At 44.2% G+C, this 16,094-nt stretch overlaps 1 protein-coding gene across 1 annotated transcript in view; it reads right to left on the bottom strand.

Moving 5' to 3' along the window:
• Window positions 1–16,094, bottom strand: part of AXL (AXL receptor tyrosine kinase) — a 225,797-nt gene that overhangs the window by 155,350 nt on the left and 54,353 nt on the right. The window contains exons 3-4 of the mRNA XM_086938617.1: window positions 10,758–10,858; window positions 5,101–5,283 (exon numbers count right to left, since the gene is read on the bottom strand). Coding sequence (XP_086794743.1) covers window positions 5,101–5,283; window positions 10,758–10,858 — 284 coding nt within the window. The remainder of the gene's footprint in view (window positions 1–5,100; window positions 5,284–10,757; window positions 10,859–16,094) is intronic.

Here is a 16,094-nt window from a genome sequence, read left to right as displayed (position 1 = left end):
AAGTATGTCTTCATACTAATTTCATCCAACACCATAGGGCTCAGAAATAACCAAAATGTGGTGTGTGGCAGTTTGCAAAGCTACCAAATAAATATTAAATATGTAAACAGAGAGTAAATATAGTCCTTGTTGTTGCACCAGGAAGAGACATTATTCTGCAGTGCTTAGTGCAGTAGGAAGTACGTGCCTAGTGGGTTTCTAATGAATCATATTTATTGCTACACTTACATACTGCAGTCTACTATAAGTCTCGGCACCAGGTACTGATAAACACGTTAATTACTTTTTAATCGTTATAATTTGTGCCAAATTTCCAACAGATTGCATTCTCTTAATTATAAAGCGTTCTACTTACTCTTTGTTTCTCTCCATGATAATTTTAGAAATTGTGATCTGAAGTCATTATGGTGGCTTATACGTTTTTATGTTTTTAATGTATTTGTGTGGATTTATATATTATTTATTTATCTTTTATTTTTATGATGTATAATCGAATAAAAATTATTTTATTCAAGTTCATTATTAAATAACTGAGTGTTACTCGTTTTGGTAACCTCTGAAGGATAAAGGGCTGAATGAATCTTGTGGAACTCAAACCTGCGACTTCCACTTTACTAAAATGGGTGCATTAGTCTGCTGAGCTATCTTTCCAGCCGTGGTAAAGAGTGCAGGTGCGCGCGCAGTGCCAGGCAGGCCTAGCCTGACACGTCTCCATTAACAGTCAACAGCTGCAGAGAGAAGCATTTGGGCCCTTTAGACGTCGGCTAATAAATGTTTCAGCACTCGGGTGGCCCCCGGCAGGACATGGCCTTTTCACACAGGATCTCCACAAACAGATTCACAGCTTCTGTCAAGACGGGCCTCGAGGCCATAAAACCTGTTCGCGGGCCTGTGAATGGCTGGGGAGTGACAGCGCCCAGAACCCCGTCCCTTTCCAGCGTGTGGGGCCGGCTGAGCACAAAAGTCACTGACTTTCCTGGTTTTCTTTTTCTGACGACGCTAAACTAAGCATGAGCGGATTTTGCGGATTGGCAATCCGCGAATTTTGCGGATTTGCGGATTCGCAATCCGCAAAATCCGCGAATTCCCGCGAATTTGCGGATTTTTTTTTTTTTTGTGTTCGCCCGTGTTTCTGCCAGTTCGCGAGGGTTTTTACAATTTCGCAATTTGCGAACTTACCTGTCGGGTCGCAAGTTTTGCGAACTTGTTGTTTCTACGTGTCCAGCCTGTTTGGGACACTCTTCTTCATCACTGCCACTCTCTGTCACCACTGCCACTCTCTGACTACTCATGCCACCCTCTGGCCCACCCATGCCACCCTCTGTTTCATCACTACACCCTCTGGTTGTCCAGTGTACATTATTTTCGGCAAAGCAAAGCACACCTTCCCTGCCTCAAGTGACCTGAATTAATTTGGGGCTGATTAATGTGTCACAGAATATTTTTTTAGCTGGCACCTGCTTCCTTAGTGCGCCCTGATTAGTGATCTTTTGCACTTGCTAAGTGCTTTCATTGTTGCAAAATTAGTTACAACACCTGCCCTGCCCCAACTGACAATAATGAATTAGGGGCTGATTAATGGATTTTAACTTCCAGCCTGGCTCCTGCTTGTCTCCCTTAGCTGTAATTCAGGACCTTTGTGGCATATGTGTAACTATTCTGAGGTTCAGAGCAGGGTCACATAATAGTTTCAACTGGCAACTGAACTCTGGAGGGGCCCCTCAGGAAGCCCTACAGGAAATGGCTACTAATGATGTGCCTGAACTTTTGAACCTGGTAAGTAGTTACTTTCAGTTTTGCCAAGATCGTATTTCTGCAATTTCGCACTTATTCGCGGGGCGCGAACTCACGCTAACAGTGCGAGCAGCGCGAGCAAAATCCGCTGCTCGCGGATTTGCGGATTTTGCGGGAAATTCGCAAATCTCGCGGATTGCGGATTTCCCGAAAATCCGCAAAATCCGCGAGCGGAACGGATTTTCCGCCCACACCTACGCTAAACACAGTGCTTCATAAAAATAAAAAATAAACTTCCACGAGGAACTTGCTAACACCGTCTTTAAACGCTGGAGTGCCGAGTACCAAGACTGCCTAGATTTGCCTCCGCCTCATTCTTTCTTTTTTTTTACCACCTAACCTAACCTACCCTACACTTCCTGTCTCCTTATCTCACTCTTCGAGGTTCTTCTTCATTCCTGCTTTTTCCTTTGCCGTTTTCCTTTCCTTCTCTTCCTCCATCATTGTCCGGTTTATGTCCCCCTCCGCTTTCTTGCACTTTGGTAAAGCCTGGTGAGAAAACAGATCTAGGGGCAGATTTATGAGTTCTGGCAAATCTCTGCAAATCAGCAGGGAAGCGCCAGAAAAGATGCGACACGCAATTCCCTCCCTGCGCCACCACGAATGCGTCGCATTTACAATGCGGCGCACCGTGGTGCAAGGATAGGGCGATACGTGTTGCATCTTGTGGCGCAAGGGCGGCGCATTGCTGGAGTTGTGTCGCAAGCGTGACGCAGCTCCAGCAATGCTCAGGGGCGCCATATGCCTAACATAATGCGTCACTCCTTACGCCTGCTTCAAGCAGGTGCAGGGTTTAGACGTAGCATGGACGTAAAATTGACTCCGTGAAATCTTGTAGATATAACAGCGTCACTTTTATGAGGCGTTCCTGCAACGGAACACCCACCCTGCACCGGAACGCCCACATGAAACCTAACGCAGGTTTCATGCTGCGCAGGACTTTTCAAAGTGACGCATAGAAGCATCACGTTGTAAATAAGGCACAACGCGGTGTATGGTTTAGGCCGCCACTGCGTCACAGAAGTGGCGCAGGGGCGGCGTAAATGTGACACATGGGGCTTGTAAATCTGCCCCCCAGTTTCTCAAAACGAGTGTCAGTGGTAAACACCTACAACTATCAGCGCAAATTCAGGACTGGCTACATGAATTTAACTGGTGAGATCTTGTCTCGCTGCAGGGATTTGACTGCGTGTTACCAGATACATGATCTCCCTCTCAATCCCTTTACCTTGTTTCCAGACAAGTCATTGGAACTGTTGCATCACTAGTGAAACAAAAATGGACTCCTAAGTTCTTTGTGTTTGAGTAAACGCCTTGCAGTAGGTATTTTAGGTAGTGTGAGGTTGGGTATAGAATGGCACCACACTAATGAGTTAAACTATCAACAATGTCCATTTACAGAATTTGCAGATTTTACTGAAAATAAATCGCTCTTGCAATCACTCTAATATGCAATGTACTGGAAATATGCATTGTGAAAGAAAAAAACAATCAATGAAGCCATTCAAGTTGGAGTCAATAGGAGAAATTCTAGAGCATAGGATGACATGAAGAGTAAGATTTATAGGTGCTGTGATGTCAAAGTTAGTTAATCTCCAAAACCTTGGGGTTTATGTATGGTGTCAATGTAAGACCTTTTGTAGGTCGCAAAAGGTTCTGTATGGTCATGTGACCATCCAGGGCTGCAACTCAGGTCCCTGGGTCCACTGCTGTGCAGAGTGGCTTCCACCCTTTTGGGGGCTCCATTCATACTAAAGCCTCGGAGTAGCTGTGATTTACAGGGTCTCAGTGACCCTTCTGCTACTGGGTGCCGTCATCTTACTTCACGCCACTGGAACCATCAGAAATTGGATCACACCCTGGGACAAATGCATCAGGGGTTTTATCCCAGCCTGATCACCATTCAGATGCCATCCAAATGTCTGCCTCCAATCATGCCAGGTTTCAGCCCTGTCAGGCCTAGGAGTTGGGTAACCAGCTGGACATGGCACATGTAAATGTATAGAATGTATAGGCATTTATATAGCGCACTACTTACCCGGAGGGTCCCAAGGCGCTTCGACCGCTGCGAAACCCTTCCTGGCTTCCCTGAGAGATGGTCCCTTAATGGGTATCTCCAGGGTGAGACCAGGCAACCCCGGCAGTCTGGTGGGGCCGTTAGTGAAGATGAGGCAAGCTAATGCCCAGAGTTGCCGAGTGTGATCGCTGATCAGAGTGGGCACCGAGGCGAGAGAATTATCGAGTCCGCTGACCCTGGTCCAGAAACCTGCCGCGCCGGGATTCGAACCCTGGTCCCGGGCCGTGAGCAAGACAGCATAAGGCTGCTAACAGTGTTGACAATAGGGGGTGCTGGGCTTGCACGTTAGTTCCCTGGTGAGAACGTTATTATTATTAGAAAGCGTTTATAGAGCACATAGCTCCCTGTAGGCATCCCAGCACCGATTGTGCGACACCGAAGCATCAGAAGATTTATTTAGTTACTCTATTAAAGGGAAATATTCTGGAATAGCCAGGTTTTGAGCACATTGTCCTGAACTCTGACAGGCAGCTTCTTTGAGAAACCAAAACCCAACTTTGTAGGGCAAATGAAGGGAGCAAGAAAATGGTTGTCATGCCACCCGTGACTCCCAGACTGAGGTTTTGCAAAAGACACAATGGGTCGGTGCGTCACTTTTAATATGGGAAAAAGTGACGCACCAGCGGCACAATAGGTTGTAAATAACTCCCATTGTGTCTCTTTCTGGAGAGACCCAGAGAGTATAGAAAGTTTGCAAGGGCCCTTTGCTTTTGGCCAAGAAGGCGTTGATGGGCTGTGGGGAATGGAACCCATCATGTGTGTTTGGACATACTTAACAACTTTGATGGAAGTCTTCCTGATCTTTTACCAAAAATGATGCATTCCAACATAGATTTTTCATGCTATCTTCATAATTTATCTCTGACCATTCATTCCCTTCTTAATTCACACCCTAAGTTCTTTACACCCTCCCCACCCTCGGTGGCTATTCTTTCCTCTTAAATTCCTTTTGTAACTTCCTTCCCCATAGGGCTTTGAAACAAACTTAGGGTGGTATATACGCTGTACAAGCCATCAGGATAATAGTTCATCATGTTCATTTGTCTCAGTTACCTACACAGACTCTTTTCCTAAACATTTTTGCCTCCTTACTCTCCATGCTTCCCTTTCTATATTCATTTTCCCATCAGTGCTTTAAAGTGGCCTAAAGATAGCATCAAATGCTATGAAAGAAAAAGGGCTTACCTTACAAAATATCACACTCAACAATTGCCCCCTCAGAAACTTACCATTCACAGTTAGCGTGGAAGGCACTTGTCCCAGGGGGTCCACTGGTGAGTTCAAGGGGGCCCCATTTTGAAGCCAGATCACCATCACTGGCTCGGGGGGCCCGTGGGCATCACAGCTGAGGTTGAAGGGGGCGTTGGCTAAAACGTGCAGGTCCTGAGGCTCATCAGAGAAGAATGGTAGACCTAGTAGACAAAACAGGAATTGGCTAGGATTGGTTCAAGATTTGGTACCTTCACTAAACCACATGTGTAGCATATCCTCATTTTGTGTAGAATCGGTCCTCTGCTTGCCCACATCTCAAATTCAGCCAGTCTACATGAAATATACAACCACTGCAGCTCTCAAACACAGATCAGTTGCATTTATTCCACGGGCCACATCTAAATCTACTTCTTGTACACAGCTCAACTATGCTCTATCTGCAGCCCAAGTTTAACCTAACCACCGTGCACAGAACTCAAATAAAGTCCCCTTTCAGCCCATTTACAGCTTGTCTAATGCACCTACACATTTTGTGTACATCCAGACCCAGATTTATTAATGCTTTGCACCGGGTTTGCAAACTGTTATGCTGGCAATTTACTATTCAACATAAATCAGGATTTGTGATGCATAGCTTCCCACAGTAAGGCAAAGCTGTGCTATGCGCTGCTTTGTGTTACTTTGTATCAAGGGGCATTCCATGGATTGTACCTGGGCATTCCCATGCAAGCACCCATGGATTTTGACACAAATCCCTAACTGCAAACATTCAGACTGCGATTTACGCAAACATCGTTTGCTTCCTCGAGGCAGATGTAACAAAGAGAAATATTTTAATTTCTCCTCGCTTTTCCTTCTTTGCATGCGTACTGCATTCCACAGCACATTCACAAACCAGGAAAAGTGTTAAAGGATAATTTTTGAACTGGAAGGGCCCCCTTACCTCCTTACAGTACAAAAACAATTCCTTACAGAATGCACACTCCCTGGCCCTATGGTGCAAGAGTCTGTCTATTGGCGTGTGCCAGCCTAAACTGTGCCAGCCCAGGGAGAGAAGAAGGCAGCACCATATCTTAGTAAATATGGTGCTGTACTGCTCTTTCCCCTTCACACAACACAGCACTAAAACGTTAGTTGCTGTACTGTGTTGCATGCATGAATTGTTTGTAAATCTGGGACCCAATTTCAATGCATTTACCAGTAGTCTCCAGAGCATGCCTAGCTCATTCACTGTTGACCTTCTAAGAGTCTACAGTTCAAGGACATCTCAACTGTAGCACATCTACAGACTATTAACAACTTTGTCTGAAGCTCATGCAGGGAAACAAGCCTATCCAGGCCTGGCATATCTGACTACAGATGCAAGTGACATGCCCGGCTTGGTCTCTCCGCTGTGTGTTCTGTTACTCAGTAGTAAGGCAGTGGATCTGCCCTCTGTGTCCCAACCAAGCCCATTTTCATATGCTGATGTCACAGAAGTTGGAACACAGCACAGTGCTATGGATCCAAGGCCTACATTAAGATGTAACTTCTGCCTTGATGTCATCAGCGAAAGCAAACCGGTCTGCTCACTTCACATCATATACCACCCACCTGGGGACAACCTCTCCTTCTGCCAACAACTCATGGACACAATATCATCCAATTCAGGACGGCAAAACACCCAAATTTTTCTTGGCGACTGCAATCTTCATTGGAATGACAGCAGCGACAAAGTGGTAAATAGCCTCAAAAGCTTCCTCAACGCCCTTGATCTCACCCAAATATGTAACAGCCCGACCCATGTGAAAGGCTCTATCCTCGACCTTATCATCTCCAAAGAAGACGCTATTCAACTGGAGTCAATCCAACCTTGTGACTGGTCAGATCATCATATTGTCTCCTTCCTTATCAAAGAAAAAGTCAAATTTAACGCAGTGCAACCCGCCAAGCCCAAAGTCTGGAAAAGGGACATGAAGAAACTCAACCCAAAGTCCTTACCGCCTAACAGCTGCAATCTCCTACTTCCCCCGTCCGGCGCTTCGGACGTTCAACACCTGACTGACCATTATCTAAATGCTATGTCCACAATAATCAATGAGGCTGCACCCTTGCAACTGAAAAGAGTCTCGTCCAAGATCTCCAACCCCTGGTATGACGGGAGCCTCAATGAAGATAGACGGGCCATGCGACTGGCAGAGCGCACTTGGAGGTCAGCCCCCTCTGCACTGCACCTAAAAAGCCTGAAGAAACATAGAAACGCCTACTTCAGAAAAATAAAACGCTCAAAAAGAGATTTCTTCAGCCTCCAGCTCGCCCAAGCAAAAAACCGCCCAAGGAAACTGTTTGAGTTAATCAGAACACAATCCAAAGAACAACCCCAGACAATCAGCACCATGAGCATCACACCTTCCTGTGAAGACTTCTCTGCTTTCTTTAACCAAAAAACTGACAACATAAGAAGCGATATCCTCAATGACCCAATCCTTTACTCCAACCCCCAACTCACAGCAGCGCCTGGACCAAAGAACAACGCTACATGGTCATCCTTTGGCACCTACTCCGAAGAAGAAATTGGCAGATTGCTCAGCACCCTGAAACCTTCCAATCACCTCACTGACCCCCTTCCTGCAAACGCGGTAAAAGATTTTACCCCTCTGCTCCTTCCACTCTGGACTAAAATCATCAATAGCTCTCTTCAACAAGGATCCATCCCTGACGCCCTCAAAGTCGGACAAGTCACACCTCTACTAAAAAAACCAACTGCAGACCCCACTGATCTAAACAACTACCGCCCTATTACAAATATTCCCACCCTCGCTAAACTGTTGGAAAAATGCGTCCAGCTACAACTGACTAAACACATAGACAAGTTTGATCTCCTCAATGCTCATCAGTCAGGCTTCCGTGCAGGGCACAGTACCGAAACAGCCATGACTCACATTGTGGACGACGCCCTCCAAATCCTAGACCAAAATGATAACTGCCTCCTCATACTTCTGGATCTCTCCTCAGCATTCGACACAGTTAAACATGAGAACTTACTCGAACTGCTAAACACAAGAATGGGCATATCAGGGACTGTTCTCAAGTGGTTCACCTCCTTTCTACATAGCCGCTCACAAAGATTCAAAAGCAACAACCTGATGTCCTCTCCGGTACCTGTATCGCTAGGCGTCCCCCAAGGATCCTCCCTCTCCCCAACACTGTTCAACCTAGTTATGGAACCGCTCACTACTCTGTTACAGACATCCAACGTTTACTTTCACATGTATGCCGACGACACACAACTCTATCTCAAAATACAATCCCCCAAGGACATCCTGCTACTGAACACCACGATCAGAAACACCCAATCCTGGCTTGCAGAGAATCACCTCAAACTCAATGCTCTGAAGACTGAGTTCCTCCTAATCTCACCTCCTACAAAAATCTCTATGGCTCAAGCATGGCTTAAGCACTTAACGGCTTTAAATGTACAACCTACCGTCGTAGACTCAGCAAAATCCTTAGGCATAACACTTGACGCCAATCTCAACATGCAGCAGCACATCAGCAAGGCAACCAAAGGAGCGAACTTCCAAATCAATACCTTGAGAAAACTTAAAGCCTTCCTTCCAGCCAAAGACTTCCAAACTGCAGTACAAGCTATAGTCATACCGCACATAGAATACGGAAGCACCGCCCTCTGCGGGCTCCCCCTAACTACAACGGCACCCCTAAGAGCGTCCCTTAACGCTGCAGCAAGACTCATCACTGGCTCAAAAAAACACTCGCATATTTCCCCTGACTTTAAATCCCTGAACTGGCTACCTTTTGAAGCCAGAATACATCTGAAAATCGCCTGCATGACTCACAAGGCTGTACACATGAACTCACCCGCCTACCTCACTCAAAAGCTGACTATCTCGGGTGGCTCTAGAACTACTAGAAGCACAAACAATCTTTTGCTGAAACCTCGAAGATTCAGGAAGGAAAAAACCTATAAACGGTCCTTCTCAGGAATGGCACCCAGGATCTGGAACTCACTCCCTCCGGAAACGAGGCTCATCTCCTCCAACAAACTGTTTAAGAAAGAAGTAAAAGCGATCCTCATGGCTAAATACACATGATCTATTATCCTGTAGCGCTCATAAATCCGCTCCGTAATACCTGCCTGACCCCTTGGTCTACCGGTACTACTTGTATCATGACTTATTTGATTGTATATGTTCCCTCTTTGTATTTTGATGTATTGTTAATGCACCTGTCTGACCTTGCACACTGTACCTACACCTCCTCAACCATCCCTATTTTTTGTACTACTGATGCACCTCAACCTTCCCTACTTTTGTACTACTGATGCACCTGTGTGACTTTACATCCTGCACGCATCTACCTCAACTATGCCCACCTTGATGTTATCTCCAAAAACACTTGTAGCACGCTTAAACAAGTATATGCTTATTTTTGTACTTTTATATTATTGGCGCAACTGTTTGACTATGCACCCTGTACTACCTCACCTATTATCTACCTCCGGTTTTTTGATCTACTTATGTAACTATGCACCTTGTACCTAACTACCTCAACTATTACATGCTATTACTCTATACCCTACCTTGTAAAGCGCTCTGATATCTGCAAAGATCTTGTTCGCGCTATATAAAACTTTCAAATAAATAATAAATAAATAATACATTTATTGCCACATACTGTGGACCTTGCTACCCATTAAAGCTGATTGATGCTCAGAATCCAACAGAATATCACCACAAAGGGTTAAACCTGTGAAAGGGAGATACATTATCATTGAAGTTGCATGATAGTATATTGAGTTCAATTATATTGACCTACAATAATATTGCATCCACTACATTGCCGACCATAACATTGTCAATGTAGGTATATAATGAATTTTACAAAATATAAACTCAGTCCACAAATACACTTGAAAGCAGGTTACAAGGGTCCTGGATATGGCCCATCATCCACCCACCTGCAATGAACTCTACTACTGTAGTGACCATCACTGCTAAAAGGCAGGGCGGGTGCTTGGGAAGAGAAAGAACAGATGGAAGAGGAGGGAAGGAGATGTTCTGCTGGACACTGTGTACTCATCACATGCTCACTGTCAATCTAAAGTCCACAGATGTGACTTTCAGGCAAATGCTATCTCTTATTGTACTGTGTGAGGGTGCCAAATCTTACACCCCTGGTGACAATAGTGTAACTAGAACATAAGCACTGAAATCAAGGGAAATAGGACTCCTGTTCTCTTGCTGGGTAGTAAAATTAGACCATAACTTGGCTTCAGTAGGCTACTTACACCCCTAGGCCCTGGGGCTCCTCCATTTGATGCACCAATGATATCAACACCCCTGATCCTGGGCACATGTGCTCTCTACCACTATAAAGTCATCTCACAAACATGTGTGAGTATATAATGCCCAGCATTTGCCCTGAGGGGCATAAACTAAGTAACACTGCAAGGGCATCTTCAACCAAAGGGTATGATCCAGTCAGCTCCTACAGCCTTGGCAAGAGTAATGTGACATGTCTCACTATTAGGTCTCCCCTACTGCATTGTATGAACTCCTACAGTTCATAATATTGAGAATTTTGCTTGTACCACACAACAATTGTGGTCCTGTTATAATATGTTAGAACACTGGCACAGGCTCTTACAGGAGTATGGAGCATCACAGGTGCTCACCTTCCAGTTCCAGGTGGGCTTCCTTCGAGAGAATCTCTTCTGATTCCACCATAATACTGCACTGGTAATTTCCTGAATCTGACAGCTGCACAGATGCAATTCTGAGAAAGGAAACAAAAACACAGTTTAAAGAAAAGTTACTGGTCTGAGTTTGCAAGGAAAACTCTGTTATTTCAAAAGACAAACCGTTTCATTTTTTTTAAATCAGACAGAATGAGGTTTCAGCGTGCCCTCTTATCTTAAATAAACTTCAAACTGACTTTGCTTGCTGGTAGTTTGTTACAATGAAGGATGTGGTCTGGTAGAGTACAAAGGATGTAGATTTATTAGGTTTAGATCAGGTTACAGGTAAATCGTGTAAAGCCCCACCAGGAGCAGCTTCCTGCTGCTGGGCCATTCTCAATCTAACTGCCCACTCGTCCAAGCACAAGCACTCTCACCATTCCAATCACCCAATAACCTGGGAGAATGCATAAGATAGCAAGAGGCCACAACATGGTTCTCCAAAAAGAATATGTACTCCAGTAAGACAGTTTTTTTTCACATCAACCTCAAAACGTCCAAGCTGGTAGCTTTCTCCTATATTTGTGCTGCTGACCATAGCTAAGACTCATGAGCCTCCACTAAGCCAGAGCTGCTTCTCACACTAGTTACAGGACTTTATTGTTTTCATTTATCCTGGTGACCTATCACCACCATTGTTGCTTTGAGTAAACTGACCCAATGTCTTAGTTCCAGGCACCAACAAATGCTGACCACCTGACCCTGCAGGCTGCATCACATCCTGTTTTCAAAGGCGGGAGAGCAGTACCATTGACAAAATACAAGGAGAAATGCATGACTAACAAGATGTGTCCAAATGTTCTCAAATAGAGTGCCTATAAAACTAAATACCCAGTGACTAACCGCCCTGACAGGCCTTGGCATTGCAGCCAGATTGATGCAGTGCCTGGGGGCAAGAAATGAATGGAGGATTTAGTTAGTGGAACCACTCATTGTGGATATTTTCTTGGGTGAACTAAACTTGCATTATAAAGTTGAGGTCGCTGGTTTGTAGTTCCACTTGCACTGGATGCCTACTGGGTATTTTTCTGTTACCATCTCTAGGGTACTTTCTTACCAGATTAAACCGACGTGATGACACAGTTTGTACAGGGCATTGCTGCTGCACATCCATGGATTAATAGCACTCGGCAGGAATATCTCGGTAATCGAACAGTTTCTAATGGTCTAAGAGTACAAAGTAGCAATCTGTAGTTTTTCAGCCTTGTGTTAAGGGGTCTTCAACCAATAGCTCATGAGCTACTGTAGCTCTTCAGCTACCTCTGACTAGCTCACCTGTGTGCAGCCTAGCTTATTAAATGAGAAAGCATTTGCTTGGTTGAATTAATATCCATATTAAAAAATAGATTATACAACACTTATAGTATAAGTAGCTCTCAATGCGTTTCATTGAACATAAGTAGCTCTCAGTACAGAAAAGGTTGGAGACCCCTACGTTAAAACATATTTTTGTTAACCTATTATTGTGGAGAGGATACTAGGAGAATGGTGACAGCTTAGGACAGGCATCAGGCACACAGATGATGAATAACGCCCCCAACCTACTCAGTCAAACTGAGCATCTTCTTCAAAACTTACATCATTTGACACTGGAACACAGGCCATGAGGATTACCTGCTAGATTTCAGAATTAGAGCATTTTTCCTGGAATGCCTGAAAGGCTACCTTTGCACTGGTGTTGTACCCTTGAAGCCCTGTAGGGAGCAGGGAAGGGTGCCTTCTGTGTGCCATGAGGGTGTTAGTAAGTAAACACTGCAATAGGAATTGAGTCTTTCAAAGCCTTCGTACCTGGCACTTGTCCACCATGAATCACAAACAGACTAAGAGTACAGCTCCTCATATGCTTGGCGGAGTCCCAGTAAGGAACTTTTCAATATACATCTGACTTCCAGATTGTGGAACACAATTCAAGCTAAGTGAATGGGGTCTAAGAAAGAATGCAGAAAGAGATAGTTCCTAGTTGAATTTGACATCTGAAACGCATTGTGTGAGGAGATCTTGTGTGTATGCAAAATCACATAATGTCAGCGGCCCTCATTAGAAACCATCCTCAAACACCATCCTATCTCCCATGATACATTGAAGATTTTGTCAACACTGTCACACAATTTGGTTGTCGATTACTGCAAAATTACATGGGCCCTGGTAATAAGTGCAAAAATTGTGTATGGTACAAAAGCAATGAGGAGTCTTCTTTGCTGGCTGATGAGATGGCCATCGTGAAGTCAATTTTCTGAGACAAAAACTGAAAATGACTTCAGGATACAATTTTTGGAAGGAGGTGTCACTAACTTCAACTCGGTACAAAAGGGGGTGGTAATGGACGGAGCATCTGAACCAATCAAACACTCAGACCCAGTCAAAAGATCTGGGTTTAATCCATCACCGTTCTTTAGCCCACTCTGCCTCCCCAGTTCAGACATGGCTATATGCAAATCAGTCTGACCCTGTGCCTCATGGGAACAGTCCAGCCCGAACTGCCAAGCCATGCCTTCCCTGGACTGGAAACAAGATTCCGAGGACCGGTTTCTGGCATTCCAGCCGTCTTCAGCCAGGCTTGCTTGAATCCAGTGGCAAAGTGAGCAAGGGTCAGACTGATTTGCATATAGCCATGTCTAAACTGGGGTGGCAGAGCGGGCTAAAGAACGGTGATGGATTAAACCCAGATCTTTTGACTGGGTGTGAGTGTTTGATTGATTCAGATGCTCCGTCCATCGCCACCCCCTTTTGTACCGCTTTTGGCTGCCATAAGTGTGGCAGGGTATGCTTAGACGTGAGTCCCTTGCTCACTTTGCCACTGGATTCAAGCAAGCCGGGCTGAAGACGGCTGGAATGCCAGAAATCGGTCCTCGGAAGCTTGTCCGGGCCACCGGTTTCTGACAGCCAATCTGTGTCGGACAGACAGAGTCTGATCGGCTGTCGGAATCCGACATCGTAATCAGTCTGTTGGAAATGCGACCCATTAAGCTGTACGGTTCGGCTTTGACCGACTCGGCCGCTCCGAATGCCATTCGGAACCGATTCGGATTAACCGACCGACTACCTTGTATCGTAATAAGTCAGTCGGAAATGTTTCCGAGTCGGTCTGTTTCTGAGTCCGTTGGAAACCTGGCTTCGACACGGGTTCAGTCAAGCCAAATGCCAATCGGAGTCTTTCCGACCCACATCGTAATCAGCCCCACAGTGTTTTATAATTCATCATCATCAAAATCTTTATTCGTTTTTTCTCGTAAAACCATGAAAGTACAGATACATTTTCACATATAAAATATCTTCATATCAACGTTATACCAAGCATAATAATATATTTAAGGGTAAAATGGGGAGACTTAACAAAATTCCTTCAAAACATTATTATAATTATAAATAATTATCCTTTTAGGTATGTTTAATGAATAATATTATTTTCCTTTTTTGCATTTATTTTATAGTATACATTTTTATTTTATGTTAATAAGTTCTATTTTTCATATATTTTTGATAATATAAGTATACATTTTAATTGTAATATTATTTTTCAAATAAATATAGATTGTAAAGTTAATATAATGAATAATAGTTAAAATTCAATATTCTTGCATAGTTTCTGATTATATTGTAGTCTTTTATTTTTGTAGTCAATATTTTTTACTTTATACACAAAGTATGTAAAGTCACTATTTGTGTTCCCAATACTTTTTGTTGCCAATATTTTTGCTGGCGATATTCCGTCACACAACCACCTTTGCAGCTCTGAGTACAGGGTCAGTGATGGAAGAATATAAGGACTCGGCAATCAAAGGGGAGAGGGGTGGGTTTACTCATTGACAGCCATGCTTTTAGCAAATGATAACTTTTGTAAGAATTGTTGGTGAAATAGGTTCTGCCAATTACCTTTGGGAAAACAGGCACACAGGGTTCGAAACGCTCAATGGTCCAATACAATGCATTACCACCCTCAATGCAAAGGTTTCAACATAAACTATGTTATTTTTTACTTTATATATAATAATCTACTCTCTACATATGTCAACAGACAGATCAAGAGAAAGCTAAATATACTAAAACCAAGAACATTTCAGTGGTAAACGAAACCTGCATTCTTCCTCATAGTGCATGATATACATTCAGTTGTCTTCTCACATGAGTAATGCTTAGGTGAGGTAACAAAATAACAGTGACCCAACCGGCCAAGCCTGTCCTTACAGTATAAAACATATTACGGAAATGGTACGGGAAGGGAAGACACTGTTAGGAGCTGTCAGCGGACTGTAGAACCAACTTTTAAAAATATTGCGTTTAAAATTATTGTGGCTCAGAACTTAGCTTGGAATCCAGTCCGATCAGTTTTGCGAGATTCCCCTCATCTGTAATCTTTGCGGGTTCGGTGGAATGTACAATTAGGCAGAAATGCACCAGCTCGGCTGCTAATCTCACCAGGATCTGGGTGGTATTAGACAGTGGGTGTGACAAGAGGTAAGAAGTTCACAAAGCTCAAATTTAGGGCTAGGTGACTTTTAACCACGTGGTCCAATTCCTAACTGTTAAACTACATTTGTTGGGCAGACATTTTAATACTGACCTCAGGAAACCATTCTGCTGGGAAGTTCGGAAACAGTATTTTCTTTTGGTAAAGAAAAAATAATGTTGCTCCCCTCGCTGTGGGAGTCTTCTTCAATAATTGGGGGGGGGGGGGGGGCATTAAAAAATGGCCACATGTCTGCACATCTAAATTGGGAAACAGGACATGAAGCCATTTATCCGGCCAACCTTACTCCCCAGGGATGCCAGAAAAATGTGGCCATGGCAGAGAAAGAGTAGTCCACACCAAGGCCAAACTGATGGTCCACTGAAAATTAACTTCAGCGGGTAGACCACTACTTTGGGGGAAGGCAACTCTGTCACCGCCACAATAGAGTTCTCTTCTCGCCAACATATGAATCAGGCCCTATGTTCTTAAGTGCTTAGGCCTGCTCTATTGTTTCTGGAAGCAGAAGGATCTCGGAGGATGTTGATGGCTATGGTGACTGGATTCCTTGATGGGTTAAAGCCTCTGTTTTCCATCTCTCACACCCTCTTTCAAGCAAAACTGTCATACTGCCTCACAGCCACGAAGCAGTGGATGGCTTCCCACTCCTTCATGCTAAACTCAGAGCTAGAAAATGGGCCGGTAGTGCCATGCAATGAGTACCTGCACTTCTTTCTTTTGAGAGGTAGAGTACCTACACTACTCAGCAGAGGTGCAATACTTTTAATTGTAGAGTACCAGCACTTCTCAAAAGCAAGTAGGTACTC

This window comes from Lissotriton vulgaris, chromosome 9, assembly GCF_964263255.1.
Source record: "Lissotriton vulgaris chromosome 9, aLisVul1.2, whole genome shotgun sequence".
Classification (NCBI taxonomy): domain Eukaryota; kingdom Metazoa; phylum Chordata; class Amphibia; order Caudata; family Salamandridae; genus Lissotriton; species Lissotriton vulgaris.
The sequence above is the reverse complement of the archived record's forward strand: the minus strand, read 5'-3'. Positions and strand labels throughout refer to the sequence as shown.